The 19,669-nt window shown below is 29.9% G+C and overlaps 4 protein-coding genes across 4 annotated transcripts; 2 read left to right on the top strand and 2 right to left on the bottom strand.

Annotated features, from left to right (window-relative positions):
• Positions 1-59: 59 nt before the first annotated feature.
• Positions 60-1,206, top strand: BX663DRAFT_519540 (uncharacterized protein). The gene is made up of 5 exons (XM_051529007.1): positions 60-272; positions 347-452; positions 514-618; positions 677-725; positions 784-1,206. The coding sequence occupies exons 1-5, from the start codon at positions 101-103 to the stop codon at positions 1,135-1,137; spliced, it is 786 nt and encodes a 261-aa protein (XP_051379781.1). The 5' UTR covers positions 60-100; the 3' UTR covers positions 1,138-1,206.
• Positions 1,207-1,468: 262 nt separating this feature from the next.
• BX663DRAFT_519539 (ricin B lectin domain-containing protein) lies at positions 1,469-2,288 on the bottom strand. Its single transcript, XM_051529006.1, has 3 exons — positions 2,214-2,288; positions 1,964-2,147; positions 1,469-1,900 (listed from the first exon to the last, which is right to left on the bottom strand). Exons 1-3 carry the CDS (start codon positions 2,259-2,261, stop codon positions 1,677-1,679), a joined length of 456 nt encoding a protein of 151 aa, XP_051379780.1. The 5' UTR covers positions 2,262-2,288; the 3' UTR covers positions 1,469-1,676.
• A 2,954-nt stretch (positions 2,289-5,242) lies between these two features.
• BX663DRAFT_519522 (Pep3/Vps18/deep orange family-domain-containing protein) lies at positions 5,243-8,948 on the bottom strand. The gene is made up of 13 exons (XM_051529005.1): positions 8,786-8,948; positions 8,540-8,726; positions 8,341-8,492; positions 7,679-8,274; positions 7,461-7,626; positions 7,027-7,392; positions 6,578-6,946; positions 6,350-6,511; positions 6,157-6,297; positions 5,972-6,100; positions 5,695-5,907; positions 5,317-5,616; positions 5,243-5,263 (listed from the first exon to the last, which is right to left on the bottom strand). The coding sequence occupies exons 1-12, from the start codon at positions 8,903-8,905 to the stop codon at positions 5,491-5,493; spliced, it is 2,727 nt and encodes a 908-aa protein (XP_051379779.1). The 5' UTR covers positions 8,906-8,948; the 3' UTR covers positions 5,243-5,263; positions 5,317-5,490.
• A 7,496-nt stretch (positions 8,949-16,444) lies between these two features.
• BX663DRAFT_519518 (uncharacterized protein) lies at positions 16,445-17,916 on the top strand (the record flags this gene model as incomplete). Its single annotated transcript, XM_051529004.1, has 4 exons — positions 16,445-16,632; positions 16,695-17,306; positions 17,368-17,554; positions 17,613-17,916. Coding segments are annotated over exons 1-4 (1,136 nt in total), but the record flags the coding sequence as incomplete, so codon positions are not given.
• Between the last annotated feature and the right edge of the window lie 1,753 nt (positions 17,917-19,669).

Genomic DNA, 19,669 nt, shown 5'->3' with positions numbered 1-19,669 from the left:
AAATAAAATAGCTTACTACCCCGGGCTATTTTGAATATTATTTTTTTAACAGGAACATATTTATCTTTCCTCTTACTCCACATATTCATACAATAACATAATGGCGACTGTAAGGCCTTTCATCCTTAAACGACCCCTTGGTGTCTTGATAACTGGCTCAGTTCATCAACAGCCTTTTGCTGTTTCAAGAATTATTTTTTCTCAATTACCTAAACGTACCTATGTTACTCATCAGGATAAACAGATCCTTTTACGTGATCATGGTGTATTTGGTAAATAATGATTGTATTCGTATGTATTCCATCGTTTATTCAATACAAAACAAATTAATTCTATAATACAATAGCTAACTATGTTCCACCCGAACAAACACCTTCCATGTTCACTGATTTTACCAAATGGCGTTTAACTAAGTGGAGAAATTTAAAAAATAGTGTACAAAACCTATTAAGGTAAAGTATTGGCATATAAAATAATTTTTTTTTTTTTTTGATCAAGTATTTGTAATGTTAGTGTGGGCTTGATTAAACATAAATCTTTATATGAAAAATGGAATTCTCGCAAGTTTCTTTCTGAAGCAATAGAAACTTATAAAGATATGAACGATGCATTCGCAAGGTAAGCCGACAAGTTAATTCTGGATAAATATATATTTTTTTTATTCATATTTCAATAGGGGTGATCGTGCAATATTGGAAGAAGTATGTTTAGATTCTATGTATTCTGTAAGTTTTATTATTATTATTTGCCTGTTAGTATGTATGATTAATACATGTGTTTTAGAACTTAAAAAATCAATTAAAGCATCGTAATAATGCTCATTGGGAATGGAGATATCACGGTGATGTAGAACAACCTAAGATTGTTTGCGTACGTTGTTTAGGTACTACAGGTCTTAGTAAGCATGGCTTTTCCATTGGTCAAGTAACAGTAAAAATGTTTACAAAGCAATCTATGGCAGTTTATGACAAAAAGAATAAACTAATTGGTGGTGACCCTAACAAGATTCATAATGTATTAGAGTATGTTATTTTCCAAAAGACTATTTCTGATCCCGAAGATATTTGGAGAATCTATGGTAAAATTGCAGCACCAGAAAAGATAAGTAATAGCACTGGTGGTAATGCTGCTGCTTAGTTTCATATGTAATATTAGAAAAATAATATAAAAAATAAACAAATATAAAGTCTTTTTAATTATTTTAAATGCAAGTGAGAAATCTTCAAAACTTTGATATATCGAATCTGTCTTAGGAATATAGAAAACCGCAAAGAAAAAAAACAGAGGAATCAATACGAGAACTTTAAATAGATCAATTCGGTTTGAGTGCTTCCTTACTCAACTTTGAGTCAGTAAACTCATTGCTTTATATATTACAGCAAATATAAACTATCTTTTTTTTAAATGTTAAAAAAGGTATATTTGGTAACCTGATTAGTTCTTTATTAGCCATTCAACGTGGAAGCTTTTATTATTAATGATTTAATCATGTTTTATATTTAACCTTCGTTTATATATGTCCTTATATTTTACAACATCCTTTATGCTGTACATTTAGTTTTCTAGTTTTTTTTTTCTAAGGACGTCTCTGATCTAGACTACAGCCTTTTTAAGAAGCTCGAAAATAACTTTTCATAAAAGTATATGCATTTATTTACAATAGATAATATAAATTTTTAACGACGAGGAACAAGTTCCCATTGTTGATTAGCAGCAACAGCACCACTACGCTTTTCATACAAGATAACTTCGGCACCATCTTCATCTTCAGCTCCACGAATATCAACGACCAAGTTAGGATCAGCAGCATTATGGATATAACCTTCATAATCAATCATCCAACGTTGCTTTTCAACTTCCTTTTCATCAGATGTGGCCTTTTCATTTTGAATAAGTTTAACTAATAAAAAAAAAGTTTAGAGTATATCCTATAAACATGCATACGTAGCTAGAATGACTATACCATCAGACTTGACTTTGTCACCTTTAATGTCAAGGACTTTGCCACTATGAAGATTGACAAAATTGCCATTTCTATATTCCCATAATTGATTTTCGTTATCGCTATTATCCTTTTGTTTCCAAACACAGATTTTTGCTTTGTCTTTTACAGAAGCACCTTCAACGTCAAGGACACGTCTGTTAAACTAACATATACATTATTAGTTACATCATAATGTATAATGAATTCTATTTACTTTTATCTAAATTACCTTAGAAACAATAAAGAAAGGGCCAGAAGGAATCGAGTGAGAGTTCATTTTTATTTTTAATTATTACGAGATAATAAAGTGAAAAAAAAAGAGGAAAGCAAAAAGATAAGTTCCTTATATACTTTTTTTTTCTTTCTCTATCCAACTTTAATAAACATGTCAGTAATTCTAGTAGTATTTATTAAGTCTAACATCATGCATTCATGTTTAATCCCAGTCTCTTGATAAAAATAAATGAGGAATTTGATTGACGTCGAAATGATGAAGCTTATTTTAACTATAATCTTATTTTTATCAAAAAAAAGAACTAAATTTTCCTCCTCCTCCCAAAAAAAAAAAAAAAAAAAAAAAAAAAAAAAAAAAACTATTCAAACAATACAATAATACATAAATAATTCAAGAAACAGGATTAAAGAATGGATGGTTTGCTTGGAAAAATTCAATTTTTAAAGATTTGTTTTTTAGAGAATTTAGGAGTAGCAATATAAAAACCTGAAAGAATAGCTTCAATAGAATTAAAAAAAAAAAATAAGAATAAAATAATGGTATTGGAAATCAATAATACAAGGCATATCCGGTAAACTAAAACGTTGTACCTTTATTTTTCAATGGAAAAAACTTTTTAAGGCCCGCAAATTTTATGTATAATTTAGTTATTGCTGTAAGAATTACTTGCTAGTTATTTCATTTTATTACTCATATTCAAAAATAAATTTGTTTATTACATTCTAATAAAACATGCTCTTAAGTTATGAAATATAAAAAAGTCGCTTCATAATATTTCAGAGGCTGTTTATGGTGAGGTCTGCTGGTATAAATAAATCCATCAACAGCCCTTATATCTTATGTTCTTTTATAACCTTTCTGACTTACTAAAATAGGTTTACAATTTATTTCTTTTTAAGTCTTTTATTCTGCAAACTCAATAATAATAACTAATCGATGAAATCACCATCTAAAAAAAATGTTTCTAATTTATCATCATTGGTAGGACAAAAAAGAGTAACATGTCTTTGTAACAATTGATACAATCGGTACTGTGGATTTTGGCGATTCATGAAAATGTGTCGTTCAAACGCCAGAATAGAAGATAAAAAAAAAGTGAAGCATGGTAGATGAATAAATAGCACCAATAACCGAATAAGAGATTGCTCTTGTTTCTAGAGTCTTTACTATGGCGGTGTTCCAAGTGTTGATATAGTTCAGTTGCTTTTCATGTTAGTATGGAATCCGGCTTTATCAATAAAAATATGCGATTTTTCATATAGTCAAGGTTCGTGTCCTTCCAGTTTATAAACTACTTGAATTATATCTGTAGAATATCAATAGAGATTCTTTCTTCAGGTTCAAAACAAGGTCATTTTTTTTACAGTAAAATGCATACTACTATTCTTCAAATGATGATTGAGTTGCGAACTTTGACATAGAGGAATTCAGTTAATTCATATAACAAAAAGCTGAAGATCAGAGGCAATAAAGTTATTAATCTACTCTTCACGCTCAGCAGAAATGATGGATTTTTAGATCACCATTACTTAATTCAGCTCCCTCTTTCGAATTAATACTGTTTGTTTTTTTTTGTTAATCTGTTTATCTATTCTACGTTTAGTATTTGGAAAGTTATTCATACTAGTTTAGGGTAATGTTTATTTTATTTTTTTCTTAAACCAGAAAAGCGTGTACACTTCTATTATTGAAGAAGATAGCTAATAATAGAATAAACTTTAAATTTATATCTCGGAATGCCCTCATTTAAAGCAAGTTTCTAAAATACACCAATATGATCTTCTGACTGATTTCTTAAGCTGCTATATTCAATAAGATTCAAATAAATATAATAAAAATATTTTGTTAATCTATATAGAGCTATAAATACCACTTTATAATGCAATTATGAACACTATATGTCTATACTTGAAACTTTTTTGGACTTAAGGATTCTTGTTTCATGGTGCATAATTTGCTGTTCTCTTAAACTTGTACTATATTATGTACATAATGCATTCTTATACTATTAGTATATCTCTAATTACAAATAATATCTACTCATCATTTTTTCATAATAAATACATTTATTATGCGGATAAATATCTCATATTTTCATAAGTAAGGGTTATGATCGTCAGTGGATTGTGCTTGTGCATCTAGAGTAAAAAAATACAAAGTAAATACAAATATAATAATAACAATGATTAGACAATAAGAAGAAGAAAAAAGCTATCAAAGAGAATACTCAATAGAATATAAAAACCTATTATATATTATATACATATTTCATGTTGATTATATACTTTAACATAATACATATATAATAGCTATCATCTTTTTATAACTTGCATTATAGTATTGTTCGTTTTGCTGGTTAAAGACTTTGTAAGGTTATAAAAAAAAAGTATGCTGTTGATAGCATATTGTAATGGTCTGTTATAATGAGTTCTGAGTCTATAAAATCCTATAATTAGATATTTCCTTAATTCAATATATTTGTAGAACGAAATGATAATTTCTTCTGAAGCTTGGTTTTATTAATACAAGTTTAAACTTAGTCTCTATGAGTATGGTCTGACGCTTTCTAACAGAGCTAACCATTGTTATTTCAAGCTATAAACTCTATATAAGGGAGACGAGCTATATGCTTTTTTTTTTAAAAAAAAATATTTATTTAGTAAGGATATTATTATTATTATATACAAGTGGTAATAAAAGTAAAACAATTAGATGGCCCAACTTGCTGCAATTTCCATTTCTTCGTCAAGAATAAAAGGTTGATCAATAAACTTTACCATAATATCACCACATAACATGCATTCACTAGCTACAATGTCGTCTAATTCTTCTTTTAGCTGTTCGAGTTTTCCTATAGTCAAGTCAGAATCTATTTTGTTTTCATCTTGGACTGTATCTGATGGGAAAATAACACTTTTAGCTGTATTCATGAATTGATGTGTAGGATTTCGACTAGATTTAGGTGTCGAATTAGTCTCTTTTGTAATTAAGTCTTGGATAATTTTAACTCGTTTTATGTCTCTAGTAGGCAGCACTTTAAACATCTAAATATAAAAATTAAGCCAGATGTTATATGATATAAGATTATGTTATATACCTTATCCATAAGACAATCACTATGAAAACCATGTTGACAAGGAAATATGTAAAAAGCACGACTATAAAGTGGATAATGACAGCAATAGCATCTATCAGCAGCATTTACGATAGCAAACCTTAAAATAAAAGTTGAATACATAGAAATAATATAAACTTTCGAACGAACGTAATTTTACCTGCTCTTTAAGTTTCGAATATCCAATCGAATGCTATCACTACTTTTAGTCGCCTCATCCATTTCTCCCTTAATATCATCAATTGTAGTATTATATTTCTCTAAAGCATCACAAATCTCCTCCTACAACAACAAGAAAGAAAGGAAAAAAAAATTAACATTATTAATGCTATTTATCTGATGTTTAATTATCGTCTTTACCTTGAAGTCATTAATTACAACAAAATCTGGAAAGAATGGAAGTATATCTTCTATCTTCAGCAAGTTACTTTGTTTCAAAAATTCAAGTGCAGATTTAATATCCTTATTTTTTTGAACAATGTATTTTGCAATAGTTAACCAAAGCTTCTTTCGGAGTGCATCATCATCTTCTGGCTTGTCTGCATTAATGCGTGCTAGATCAACATCATGATTCTTCAATAATAATAGTAAATAAAAAAAATATATTTATTTTTAGCTTATATACAAATATGCTTACCTGAAGTGCTAAATTAACAGCATCTTCATACAATCCCATTTGACTATAAATATGTACACAACTTTGAGTTCTACCGTTTTGAGCACATAGTCTCAAAGCATAATCAAGATTATAATGCATTTCCTGACCCTATTAGTTAGATATTAATTTAACTTTAAACATTATATCAAAAGGATACACTTTACTTCATTTTTTAAAAATGTTAATAAAGCTGTCTCGTCTGTTGTTTTTTGAGTAGCATAAAGCGTTAATAAAAAGTTATGAATAGCGTGATCAGTGTTATTAAGATTCGTCACAACGTGTGACAAATAACGTATAGCTTGATTCTAATCAAAAGAGCTAAGTTCATTTGGTTTCCTATCCCTTTTTTTTTTTTACCTGATTCACCTTATCAATTACTTTCTTATGGTCATATCTTAAAAGAGCAGGAATAAGTTGCCTTGGATTTAAATTACTCTGTCTCATCCAAACATTAACTGTTTCATAAGGTTCATTTTCCATTAAAACTGGTGAAAATTTATAAAAAACTTCAGGATCAGCCTAAGGAACTAATACAGTTAGGAGAAAAAAAAAAGTATGTAAGAAATATAAATCATTCATGACTACCTCTTTACTTAAAACTGCTAAAGCCTTTGTCCAGTTCTTTTCGGTGATCCAATAACTGATCACTTTTTCATAATCACCAATCAAAGAGGCAAAGTATAAGAACTCTTCGCTACGACCATGACTAGTTATTAAATGATAAGTCGTTGGGCGGTGAAGATGCCCACTATAAGTTTCAAGAAAAGTTTTAAATTCATCACGAACTTCGTCTAGTTGTTCAAGAAAATAAGCCTCTGTATTTGGTGTTAAGTTAGTTGCTTCATTTGGTATCGGTGAGCAATGAGCAGATGACGCCAAGTCTTCCAGCTCATTTAATTTTGAAAGATATAATTCGACAAGCCATGTGGCTAGCATCGTTTTTTGTGTTTGATCCTAATTATTTATCATAAAATTAAATAAAAAAAAATCTTTTTAAACTAATAATATACACATAATAGATATAATTTGTTTACATTCTTTCTTAATTTGCTTAATTTGTTTGATAAATAAACACGTAAAGCATCTACTTCTTCTTTCTCCACAAACATTAACGTGACTTCCTCAAAGGGTACTGTACTGTCAGCAAAAATTTCTGCACTCATTTTGTAACGTCTTTGACTAAAGTAATCTTTTGCTTGGGCTGTAAATACTTTGTCCCTTTGAGCAGGGTCTTTACAATAATGTAGCGCTGAATTATATCTTTTCTTCTCTAAATAAAGCTTCCAAACATCACGTTCCTCATTACTGATGATTAATTCATAAATAGAGAGTGTTGTATAAATCCAAAATGTTTTTTTAATATCATCTACTGTCATTCCAACCACTCTCTCGTCTTGTCCCTACAAATAATAATTAACATTCATTCATTCTAGTTCCAGCATTTTGTTGGATAAACATGATAGATTACAAAGGGTATCATTTCCTCATAGACAATTTGGTCATTCAATTGACAGATAGCTCTAACACGATCTTTATAAAGTAGTATGAAATGGAACTCTGTTAATGCTACAGAGATAGGCATTTCAGTTATAAGCTTTCCTGAATCATCATCCTCCTCAGGAGTAGCTGGATATCTAATAGCATATTTTTAAAACAAAATAATTAAATAGTATGTATCTATCTTACTGTAATAACTGAACATTATCAACGACGCTATCACCTACATTCTGTGATCCATAAACAAGTGAGCCATGATAAATACCAGGTCCAGTTAACCAAGCAAATAACTCTGCAATACCTTGTTGCTGTAGTTCATGAAATCGACTAAAGAAATGTAACTCACTATGCGGTAGTTCACCAGGCAACTCTTGATAGCCTGGGTTTACATCATATTTGGAAAACAGATTTTCAAACATAGCCTTTTCACCTCTTTCTTCTACAGTATCATTGCCTGCTGAAGAAAGATGTGATCCGCTACTTGAACTGTTTGGACCAATAAACCCAATAAATTGATAAATACGTGTTGTAGTGGTGGCCATTACAAAATATTTACGATTATTAACGGGGAACTGTTCGAAATAAAGACCAGTGATAGGCATGGTAGATTCATGTATAGAATAAACTTGCTTGAAATATTTTTCCTCTCTTTTAAAATATTCATCTGCTGGTTCCAAGCAAGCCTCATAAATAAGACCATTTTTTGTACCAATTAAAATTTCTCGTGTTGAAGGATCGGTTAATGTTGCTTGCTTATTCCAAGCAATTGAAGTAATAATAATTCCCTGAAAAAAAAAGGAAAAAAAGAAAATAAGTCTTAACTATTCAAGATACACTTCTTCTTCTCTTACTTTAAATTTAGATAAAACTTTTGTTTTTCTCCATTTTTCATATAAATAATAGTTTTCGCCATGATCCGTTGTGATAATCAAATGTCTACCAGTTGGATCGAAAAATATTTTTTTTATCTTGCCATCATTTGGTTTACGTACAATCTCAATTTCTAAGAAAATGAATAAAAATATGCTACTGACATTAAACAATGATTACCTTCAACTTCTAAAGAATTATCTAGATTAATTTTTAATAAACGAAATGATTCAAGTGCAACAATAAGAATATTATTGGATACAGCCATATCAACAAGTTTTGCAGGCATTTGGAATTGAACATAGTCTAATCCAAAGATTGGTTCTTCTGTTTGACCAAAACCTGTAGATACATAACCTGTCTCTAACTTTTTTTTTCAAAGAATGAATAATAATGCTTAATGTTTCAAATTGTTAATTCTCTTACTCGAAGATTATCTTGTCCATCGAAACCTGCAGCTGAAGTAAAAGCATCTGCACCATATTGAAGTATAGAAGCACCGTGAGCAGCTTCTGAAGATTCAATATAGTCATCTAATAAAGACATTATATTTGGTGCAGAAAAATAATATTTATAAAAATGCTTAAAAGTGAATACATGCGCACACAATGCTTTATTACTTGTCGTTTCTTTAATTCAATTTTTATTTTTTTTTATTTTTTTTTCTCACTGTTGTTGAAAAAAAAAATTAGCTTTCATAGTGAGGTAGCCACTTTGTATTTACCATCAAGCAATGCGATAATATATATGATTCTTTTTTGTTTCAGTATCATCAGTAAATAAAAAGAAAGATATAAGTTTCTTTAATGTGTACAGTCTATTCGGAAAATATTACCGCTTTATTATTATTATTATTAAATTGGCATAATTTATTGTCTCAAAGTATCTTTTTTCGCTCCACCTAATTACCTAGCGATACCCTTTTTGCTCGTCTATTACCTTATGCCCAATCCTTAAGTAAGCCAAACTCACTAGTATAAACTGGCTCAAACTACAATGCGAAAAAAAACACTGTGCTTCAATATTCTCTACCTTGGATAAAAAGAAATTTTACAATATTCTTCATAGTAAATTTCTAGCTGACTAGTTTCAAGCTCTATTTGCTTAGTCTGATTCCATACTGCTGTCTTCTTGTCATCCTACTCTTGGACTAGATTCTATCCTCTGGCTACCCTATAGCTACCTTGGAATGGAGCCGTGTACTTTGCTGACGCTTTGGTTTGGTTTGGTTTGGTTACCTGGTAGTAAACCTAAGGAATGTATCCTTTCACCCCGTATCACAATTGGAGTCGTCGCCATACTTTTGACTATTTGCATACTCATCACCACTTGTACCTTTTTTTTTTTTTTCCTCAATTGATGATTCAATATTGTTCTTCCTTAATTTACTCCCACTGCATAAACCTCGTTGTCCCTCCGATAGTCTCAGTTGGTTTACCCTATGTACCATTCTACATAAATTGAATTACTATTTCCATGATGAGTTTCCTCCTCCTTCTGTTGAACCTGGTTACCCAAGTAATAGTGTATGTGTCTTTCTGCTTACTCTTTGTTTCTTTTCATTCTATCTCTTTTTTCTTGTTACATTATATCTTATTTCTATTCTTTTGCCCTTTTCCCTTCTTGCTCTTTAAGAAGGTTTTTTATTCTTATCACACATTTATAACTGGCTCGGACAATACAGCACTTTTCGTTACTACATGCTCACTGTCAAAAAATCAAAAAAAAAAGTTGTACAGAAATAAAATAGAATTTAATCGTAATTTATTGTCTAATTTATCGTCTTTAATTCATTTAATCTTTTATTATTATTATTATTATGAAAATGGTCAAAATAGTATTTATGATGAAAGCATGGAAATTGGTTTGACTGAAATAAATGATCTAAACATAATTTTAGAGTAAACATTAATGTCTCAAAAGAAAAACATAAAAATAACAACAACAAATGGAATAACAGGTCGCAAGAGTGGGATGTCACTTTTCAAGAACGCAGCTTTATCCATCGTAAGAGAAATACTTTAAATTTAACAACTGTAAAATATCCCACTTTTGAACTTGTAGTTCGAAATGATTCTGACAATGTGGAAAAAAAAGAAAGAAAGATTCCAGAGGCTTCAGCTTATAAAGATACTAAACCTTGATTATTTGAGTAATTGTGTGTGTGTGTGTGTGTGTGTGTGTTTTATTGATAAAGCTAGTTTTTATATTAGCATGAAAAACCAATTGGGCAAAGTCAGAAAAAGGTACATTCAACAGTTGTAAAGACTCCCATTCCCCCCCTCAGACATGTTCTGTATCGTATATAATCATAGGAGCCCATTTGTGCAACAAGTGTACTTTATGGTATGTTAAGAAAATCTCCTCTAAAAGCTCCCAAGACGAAAAATAACAAATGCAACTAAATCTAACAAAAAAAGAAGGCAGTTGAGGACATTGAAATAAATGAAGAAAAAACTCCGTCAAAAGGAACAACAACGGTATATTATGCCGAATTTTATAAATATACTTCTTGATATAATAGAACTATGAAGGACTATTATCTAGTCATGAATAATGCCTCAATTCATAAATTTAGACCTATTGAAGAGAAAGATTGAAAGTAGAGGTTATAAAAGCCTTGTATCTTCTACCATATATTCTCTTCAGAACTGAATCCAATTGCATAATTTTTTGGCATCTAGTGAAGCATAACTTAAAAAAAAAAAAAAAAAAAAAAAAAAAAAACGAAAAGCTTTTTAGAAAATGAAACCTCAAATGCTAGAACAACTGATGTCTGTAATCAGATTTTTGTCAGCGATTTAATAACTATTATTATCTATTTTAGATGCCAAGTTATGAAATGTTATGATAAAAAAACATTAAGTGTTTCATTTTTTTTTACTGTCACTTTTCATTAAAAAAAAATCAAAAACGACAAACTAGACAATTATGCTAATCTAATAAAAACTCCGACACTGTTTTATATCTCCGACCTGAATTCATTTAACAGTAATTAACAATTAGATTAAAATTGCGATGCTTAAAAAAAAAAAAAATTATTTTTTTAAATTTCAAACAATTGATAGCTTATTTATTTTTATTATAGTTTGTAAATCTGACACCAGCTGGAAAATGATTAAGACATCCGATTGTTATGATTATTAATTATCAATTATAATCGTAATAGGATCAAATCTGAAACCTTCACTTATAGAATTTCTAGAGTCTATATTTTGTTTCAGTGTTAGTCTTTATCTTCTAAGTGGTGGGGTAGGGGTAGGTTTATACCCTCTTCTAATTGTAGCAAAAATAGCTTAAATCTAGCTGAGGATTAATTAATTGAAATGACTGGGCTTCAAATTAAAACTGTCCTGATTTTTTTTGTTTTTGTTTTTTTTTGATCTAAAGGAATAAGTTACAAGTCAAACATAACACATGTATATATGTTCACTCTTACGCGTAAACTAATTTTGTACCTCATATTATACAACTTATATTTTGTTTGTTGTATTATATATTCTTGTTTTATTCTTATCGTCACTCATAAAAATATTATTTTGATAGCAAACAGAATATAGAAAGAGAATACAAAACAAAAGATAAGTCTGTGAAAGCTCTGTATAGTTTATTGTTAATACAAAATTGTACTAGGGATGATAATGCGGAATCAAAGAGAATTATCTACATGGTTTTACAAGGTAGGTGATATTAATAGAAATTTGTTATTTATAACAAGCAAATACTGCTTGCGTAATAAAACATCATGGATAAAATTATCATTTCTGCGTAATTTGACATAATATGATATTTTTATTCTTTTTCTGCTTGGGCTAACGCTGTTATGGCATTTTTACTTGGTTTTCAGACTTTTTCAGAAAAAATTTAGACTTTTCCAAAAAATTTCCAGACACTTTTTTTAATTTCAAACCTTTGCAAAAAAAAAAAAAAATTCAGGCGATCTTTTCCTTTTTTTGGACGACTTCTTTACTTAATTCGGATCAGTTCCTTTTCATTTTAAATTTTATTGTTATTTCAAGCCAACCTCATTAGAAAGACATTGCTTCCAATATATTTAAGCATGGTTTACCCGCCCCTTGCAATCTTCTATAGTAACTTGACTGCAAGCTTCTGCAATACATGGAGTGAGTATATTAGCTTCATCAAGGGGATTTCTTCTGGTTAGCTTTTTTAATTTTTGAACGGCATTCTTCAATGGGGATTAAGATAGCATAAACAGGGGTTTGTAACCTTTTTTGTTAATAGCATCAACAATGATGTGAGAGTGATGAATTCTTCAGTAATTCAATACTATAGACACACCCTTTTTGTTATGTCTATCTAAAGCATTCTTAACTGATTTGATAAGTCTTACAATATGATAAGCTGTGGTGCTTTTTTTTGGAAGTGCTTTAGACTTTCCTACATCTTAAGTGGTAGATGTTCTCTTATTTTCTTGAAAATATTATTTTTCAACTTTAGAGAAGTTGTCGACACCACATAAAGCTATACATACGACAATGCTTATGTTAACGCCCTTTTGTGTATGGACTTTCACGATTGCTGGATTATTTTTCCTTGACTAAGCACGGTCTCTAATTGTTTAACTATGAGAGTCGGTTTTTTTTAACAAATACACAATTTTCTAGGCTAGGAAACTCTTCACACAGTTTTATTCTTGTTTCCTCAAGTATTATCGAAGGATTTTTGTCAAAGAGTTTAATCAAGAAGGCTGAGTGTCTAAGAAACAGTTTTTTTTTAATTTATTGTTCCTTTTTTTTCCTTGGATTGTTTCCTGGTAAAACAATGTCATTGCTAGTATTAAATTTGTTTATTAATTCATATGCAACAACTTTTAGGGATTGACAGACCTTCCTTTTGCTGCTATACAGAGAAACCACTCTATCTGGTTTTAGCTATACTTCTCTTACACTTGTTCGATTAGTAAAATAAAATAACTTTTATTTCTTCAGCAAGATTATCTATGACTTTTGTCATCTCTATTGTTTCATTTTTTTTTATCATTACATCAAGATCTACGATCTTCTCAATGTTATTATACTCAATGGTTATTGTTTCCCAAATCTATCTCATCATCAGTATCTTATGTCAACTATACATAGTCTGAAGACTACTGATAGTGAATAGTGTTCATTATTTTATTTTTGTAAATGAAAAGTTTCAGAAGGGTAATGAATTAAGTCAAGTTAACTGTCTGAAATACAAAGGAGTTTTTTCCAAATTAAGTAACAATATTATTTAGAAAAAATAAAGAGATCACCTGAATTTTTTTTGTACCTATTTCCATAAAAAAAAATTAAAAAGTCCGAAAAAAATACTATTCTAAAAATAGAACAATTCATTATTTCTGGAGTAAATAACTCGTCAATTTGAATTTATAGTGAATATTTCTGTTATTGCTATCAACTTTTAAGATATTATTACATAATACTATCTAACCTTGTAGACACATATAATATAATATGCATACTTAAAAATAATTATGTAATTGAATATAACAATAGTAACCTTATTGAATTCTTATTATTACATAATGCAATGTATATAATTATTTTTAAATGCTCGAATACTCTAACAATGACTATTATTAAAAGTGAATGTAGAATGACTATTATGCTGTAAAGTACAATATACTAGTTTTGATTTGAATAACATCTTTATTATTTAAATAAATGATGGTGGTTTATTTCTATAAACTTCGTTATAAAGACAGTTATAATCATAACAAATACTAACACTCAATATTTTGTATTGAATAGTGTTGTACTTAACTTTTATAGTATAGTATATAAACAAATGTCAAAGTATTTCTTTTTTTTTTGTTTCGTTTTATTTTATTTTATTTTATTTTATTTTATTTTATTTTATTTTATTTTATTTTATTTTATTTTATTTTATTTTATTTTATTTACTTACCTAAATCACAACAGAAGTGGATTATAAGGTTTTCCGGACTAATTTTATGATCCGCATGTTTAATCAAGAAACATGATATTATAAGTCAGCTCATGATAGATGTGTAATCGTCGTGGACTAATAAAGCGATACTATTTCTATTCAGATAATAGATATCCAGAATTCTGGAGTTGTTGATTCCGTGACAGCGAAGGAATTGTTCCGAGTTTATCTATATGAATTCGAGCCTTTATAGGAATAGATAGATAGTGAAAGCTTTGAGAGGAGGGAGGGGGGGAAATCGAGCAGCAGCCTCCTGGTGTTACTACTGTTGTATCCGCTGGGTGAGCACCATCAGTTATGTTAGTCTAATCAAGTATTTTAGGTCAAGTTGGTGCCAAGAGTTAGAGTCAGGGGAGCCGGAAGTTGAAGTTGACGAATGGAGAAATATAGATAATTTTGTAATTTGTTGAATTTCCGAAATATGGAGTCGTGTAGATGTTTGTTCTTCAAGTTTCTCATTTAGATATTTGATTTCATTTTGAGCTTTGATAAGTTGTTAGATTGTTAAAGAGTCGTTGTGAATGGCAGTAGCTTGCATCTGAGTTATTGTAACGGAAACAATATTAGGATCTTCTGAGCCTTCATCATTAGAGGAAGTGTGTTAGAGAAAAGTGGTTGTATTTCATGAGCGGTAAAAACATAAATACAATTAACTTCATTTGAAAGGAAGTCGGAATGGATCTAGTGGATTAGAGCCTTTTCCGTGAAAAAAGTTATTACTTGGTGGCAACGTTGATAGTCGACGATTATTTTTTTTTCGTCATTTAGAAGGTCCTTAACCTACTGTGGATTCAGCATGATACGAGAACTTTTGTTGTAGGGGCCCCATGTAACTGGCATAAGCTTGAATAAAGTTTGCAAAGACAAGTCAAGATGAATTATGAGGATATAATAGTACAGAAATTATATGTTTAGCGCTTTCCAACTAAGGAAAAAAAAACATTACTGAAAGTGATGGAAGACGGAAAAAAAAAAGCTTGCCATCATTTACAGAATTATGACATTTCAGCCTCTAAATTTATTATTTCAAGCAAGTATAATCATTCTAAACATTCAATTATATAATTTTATCTTACTACCTTTACCATACTACGCAAGAAGTCAACAAGTGACTTTATCTATCTTCCAAAAAAAAAAAGATATAAATATGTATCTATTCTACACTCTATTTTCTTTTTTCCTTTAATATTCCTTTAATTTTAATAAACTTCACTGAACTTTCATAGATTTGTCTTTTGTTTATTTTTCTCTATTCGCCACTTAAAATAGACACGGACTGGATTTTATTGGAATAGTAACTGAGATTGTTGATACTGACTCGGGTTTATTGGTTGGTCAAATTGCTTCGAATTTCTATTAATAGTTTAAATTTGTGTATAACATCTAGACCCTTCATCTTTATTGATGTTTAGTTGATAATCTGACATATTTACTACATGATAAGCAACTTGGAAGGATATGAGAGATTTACTAAATAAAAAATAAAATAAAAATAAAGGTGGACTCTAAGCAACAAGAACGTGATACTCTAAAGTTAGTTAAAATTTATAGTCAGTATTTTTATTGACACAGCGTATCATGTCATAATGATTATAGTTTTAAATTTTAAGTAAACAAGAGTGAAACTAAATAGGATATATTTACCTATGTCGAATTTTTCAAGCCACAGGTATTGTCAAAAATAGTATAGATACCTTTGCTAGAATTTATCATGTAAACACATCCTCAGAAAGATAATGTTCCGTGTGATTCACAGAACTAACATTTATAAGAGTAAGTTAACATATAGCAAAGTTATCTAATAATATAAGTACTGCGTAACGGACTAAATCTAATCTATAATAAAGTTATATAATAATTAAAATACTGCATAAAAGACTATATAACAATAATATTCTAACAAGACCAATTATGATAGAGACAATTATAAAATTCTAAAACTATGTAAATCTATTGTTTCACTGTTGTAAATTTCGATTGTAACTTACATGTGATATTTATTCGTAGGAAATGAAACAACCGACGACTATCAAAGTTTAATAATAATAAAAAAAAAAAAATAATTGATAATTTATATATAAAAGGGCATCCAAGAATCCTGAAAAAAAATTATTGTTCTGTGTCTTTATTTATTCTTAATTAATATGTTCCTTACAAAAGCTAGCTCATTTTTACTATTGACAGGTTTCGTCGCTAATGTCTTGGGTGCTGCTAATTTGTACAAGATAATTTATTGTAATAAGCCTATCTGCTTAAACAAATTTAATAACCTTTTTGGCGGAGAACCACAACTTTATGAACAAACTTTCCTTGCTGTAAGTTATTCATTTTTTTTTCACTTTTAATATTTTGCTTGTACTGATAATGAAATATACAGATGGAAGATATGTCAAACATATTCCTTGAAGACTTTGAAGCTGGAAATGAATCTGGTACCTATGGCTCTCTACTTGTTGGAGGTAGTTTTAGTAGCAAGGCCAGGGAGTTTAATGTCAACACTAAGGGAAATGCAAAGTGTCCTTCCAATATGAATAATATAAACACCGTTGGTTTATTCGTACAAAAGCAGTTGGAGGGTACAGTTGATGTTCGAGGTACTGCTTTTGTTCCTGAAAATGCTAAGGTTCAAGTAAAAGAAGAAGGCTATAAATGTCATCGTGATCTATCAAGCAAATTCTCACTTGAAATGAATGTATTAAAGTATCAGGCAAACTATGCATCCAGATTTTTTGCAATTAGAAATCCTACTATTGTTGTTGGTTCTGACGGCGGAATTTCATTCCCTTCTGACCAAACTTGGAATGTTAATGACTTTGAATTATGGGTTTATTTATTTAGTACATGTAATAACGGTGACTGTAACATCCATCCTGGAGGTATGTCAGACCCTTCAGCTATACTTGAAGGCAAGAGTGCTTGGAATGGATTCGGTGGTACATTTGGTGCACAAGTTTTCGATATTTATCCTGGCTCTACAGCTGTTTTCAACGTAAGTTATACCATATACAACTATTTACATGTTCATGGTTTTTAAATTGTTTCTATTATAGGTTCCTGTCACTGTTGGTTCAACCTTTACACTCGGTGGTAGCGGTTCTATTGCTAATGGTCTCCCTTCATGTGTCTCTGTTTTAAATATTTATCCTGTCGATTCTCAGGGTAGATATACAGAAGGAGAAATCACTGTGAAACGTGAGACAGATGGCGATCTTGATGTTGTTGTCTTAGCACCTCAAGGTAAAAAGAAAAGTAGGAAAAAAAAAGTAATAACAATAACTAATATGATTGATTATAGCTACTGTTATTAACGGTAACAAGGGAGGTTTCGGCCAGCAAGTTATTGCTAAAAAATATGTTGGACAAGGTAGTGGTTTTGGACTTAAAGGAAACAATGGAGATTCAAGTACCTGTAAAACTTTCGGCGCATGTTTACCCGTACATGCATTGAGAGAATATTTTGAATAATTATGTAGTCTAGTGTTTCCTACTATTGGAGTTGTTACCATCATTATTACCATCGTCTTTATAACTAAGTTATTGTATACATATAAATCATTCTTTGCATAATAAAAAAATACTCAATTAGTTAAAAAAATGAAACACTTAATGTTTTTTTTATCATAACATTTCATAACTTGGCATCTAAAATAGATAATAATAGTTATTAAATCGCTGACAAAAATCTGATTACAGACATCAGTTGTTCTAGCATTTGAGGTTTCATTTTCTAAAAAGCTTTTCGTTTTTTTTTTTTTTTTTTTTTTTTAAGTTATGCTTCACTAGATGCCAAAAAATTATGCAATTGGATTCAGTTCTGAAGAGAATATATGGTAGAAGATACAAGGCTTTTATAACCTCTACTTTCAATCTTTCTCTTCAATAGGTCTAAATTTATGAATTGAGGCATTATTCATGACTAGATAATAGTCCTTCATAGTTCTATTATATCAAGAAGTATATTTATAAAATTCGGCATAATATACCGTTGTTGTTCCTTTTGACGGAGTTTTTTCTTCATTTATTTCAATGTCCTCAACTGCCTTCTTTTTTTGTTAGATTTAGTTGCATTTGTTATTTTTCGTCTTGGGAGCTTTTAGAGGAGATTTTCTTAACATACCATAAAGTACACTTGTTGCACAAATGGGCTCCTATGATTATATACGATACAGAACATGTCTGAGGGGGGGAATGGGAGTCTTTACAACTGTTGAATGTACCTTTTTCTGACTTTGCCCAATTGGTTTTTCATGCTAATATAAAAACTAGCTTTATCAATAAAACACACACACACACACACACACACACAATTACTCAAATAATCAAGGTTTAGTATCTTTATAAGCTGAAGCCTCTGGAATCTTTCTTTCTTTTTTTTCCACATTGTCAGAATCATTTCGAACTACAAGTTCAAAAGTGGGATATTTTACAGTTGTTAAATTTAAAGTATTTCTCTTACGATGGATAAAGCTGCGTTCTTGAAAAGTGACATCCCACTCTTGCGACCTGTTATTCCATTTGTTGTTGTTATTTTTATGTTTTTCTTTTGAGACATTAATGTTTACTCTAAAATTATGTTTAGATCATTTATTTCAGTCAAACCAATTTCCATGCTTTCATCATAAATACTATTTTGACCATTTTCATAATAATAATAATAATAAAAGATTAAATGAATTAAAGACGATAAATTAGACAATAAATTACGATTAAATTCTATTTTATTTCTGTACAACTTTTTTTTTTTGATTTTTTGACAGTGAGCATGTAGTAACGAAAAGTGCTGTATTGTCCGAGCCAGTTATAAATGTGTGATAAGAATAAAAAACCTTCTTAAAGAGCAAGAAGGGAAAAGGGCAAAAGAATAGAAATAAGATATAATGTAACAAGAAAAAAGAGATAGAATGAAAAGAAACAAAGAGTAAGCAGAAAGACACATACACTATTACTTGGGTAACCAGGTTCAACAGAAGGAGGAGGAAACTCATCATGGAAATAGTAATTCAATTTATGTAGAATGGTACATAGGGTAAACCAACTGAGACTATCGGAGGGACAACGAGGTTTATGCAGTGGGAGTAAATTAAGGAAGAACAATATTGAATCATCAATTGAGGAAAAAAAAAAAAAAGGTACAAGTGGTGATGAGTATGCAAATAGTCAAAAGTATGGCGACGACTCCAATTGTGATACGGGGTGAAAGGATACATTCCTTAGGTTTACTACCAGGTAACCAAACCAAACCAAACCAAAGCGTCAGCAAAGTACACGGCTCCATTCCAAGGTAGCTATAGGGTAGCCAGAGGATAGAATCTAGTCCAAGAGTAGGATGACAAGAAGACAGCAGTATGGAAT

Source organism: Cokeromyces recurvatus (assembly GCF_025118155.1).
Source record: "Cokeromyces recurvatus strain NRRL 2243 chromosome Unknown BX663scaffold_27, whole genome shotgun sequence".
In the NCBI taxonomy this organism is placed as follows: domain Eukaryota; kingdom Fungi; phylum Mucoromycota; class Mucoromycetes; order Mucorales; family Mucoraceae; genus Cokeromyces; species Cokeromyces recurvatus.
Note: the sequence above shows the minus strand (reverse complement) of the source record. Positions and strands in the feature narration are given on the sequence as shown.

What these genes read in the sequence shown, in the direction of transcription:
- BX663DRAFT_519522 (XM_051529005.1), bottom strand. Translation starts at nt 8,905, where the DNA reads ATGTCTTTATTAGATGACTATATTGAATCTTCAGAAGCTGCTCACGGT. An exon ending in TAGCAGTTTTAAGTAAAGAG is followed by an intron (nt 6,512 to 6,577) that starts GTAGTCATGAAT and finishes TTAGTTCCTTAG; the next exon opens with GCTGATCCTGAAGTTTTTTA. An exon ending in CTGTTAATTTAGCACTTCAG is followed by an intron (nt 5,908 to 5,971) that starts GTAAGCATATTT and finishes TTATTATTGAAG; the next exon opens with AATCATGATGTTGATCTAGC.
- BX663DRAFT_519539 (XM_051529006.1), bottom strand. Translation starts at nt 2,261, where the DNA reads ATGAACTCTCACTCGATTCCTTCTGGCCCTTTCTTTATTGTTTCTAAG. An exon ending in CTTTCTTTATTGTTTCTAAG is followed by an intron (nt 2,148 to 2,213) that starts GTAATTTAGATA and finishes TGTATATGTTAG; the next exon opens with TTTAACAGACGTGTCCTTGA. An exon ending in TGACAAAGTCAAGTCTGATG is followed by an intron (nt 1,901 to 1,963) that starts GTATAGTCATTC and finishes TTTTTTTATTAG; the next exon opens with TTAAACTTATTCAAAATGAA.
- BX663DRAFT_519540 (XM_051529007.1), top strand. Translation starts at nt 101, where the DNA reads ATGGCGACTGTAAGGCCTTTCATCCTTAAACGACCCCTTGGTGTCTTG. An exon ending in ACGTGATCATGGTGTATTTG is followed by an intron (nt 273 to 346) that starts GTAAATAATGAT and finishes ATAATACAATAG; the next exon opens with CTAACTATGTTCCACCCGAA. An exon ending in GTTTAGATTCTATGTATTCT is followed by an intron (nt 726 to 783) that starts GTAAGTTTTATT and finishes CATGTGTTTTAG; the next exon opens with AACTTAAAAAATCAATTAAA.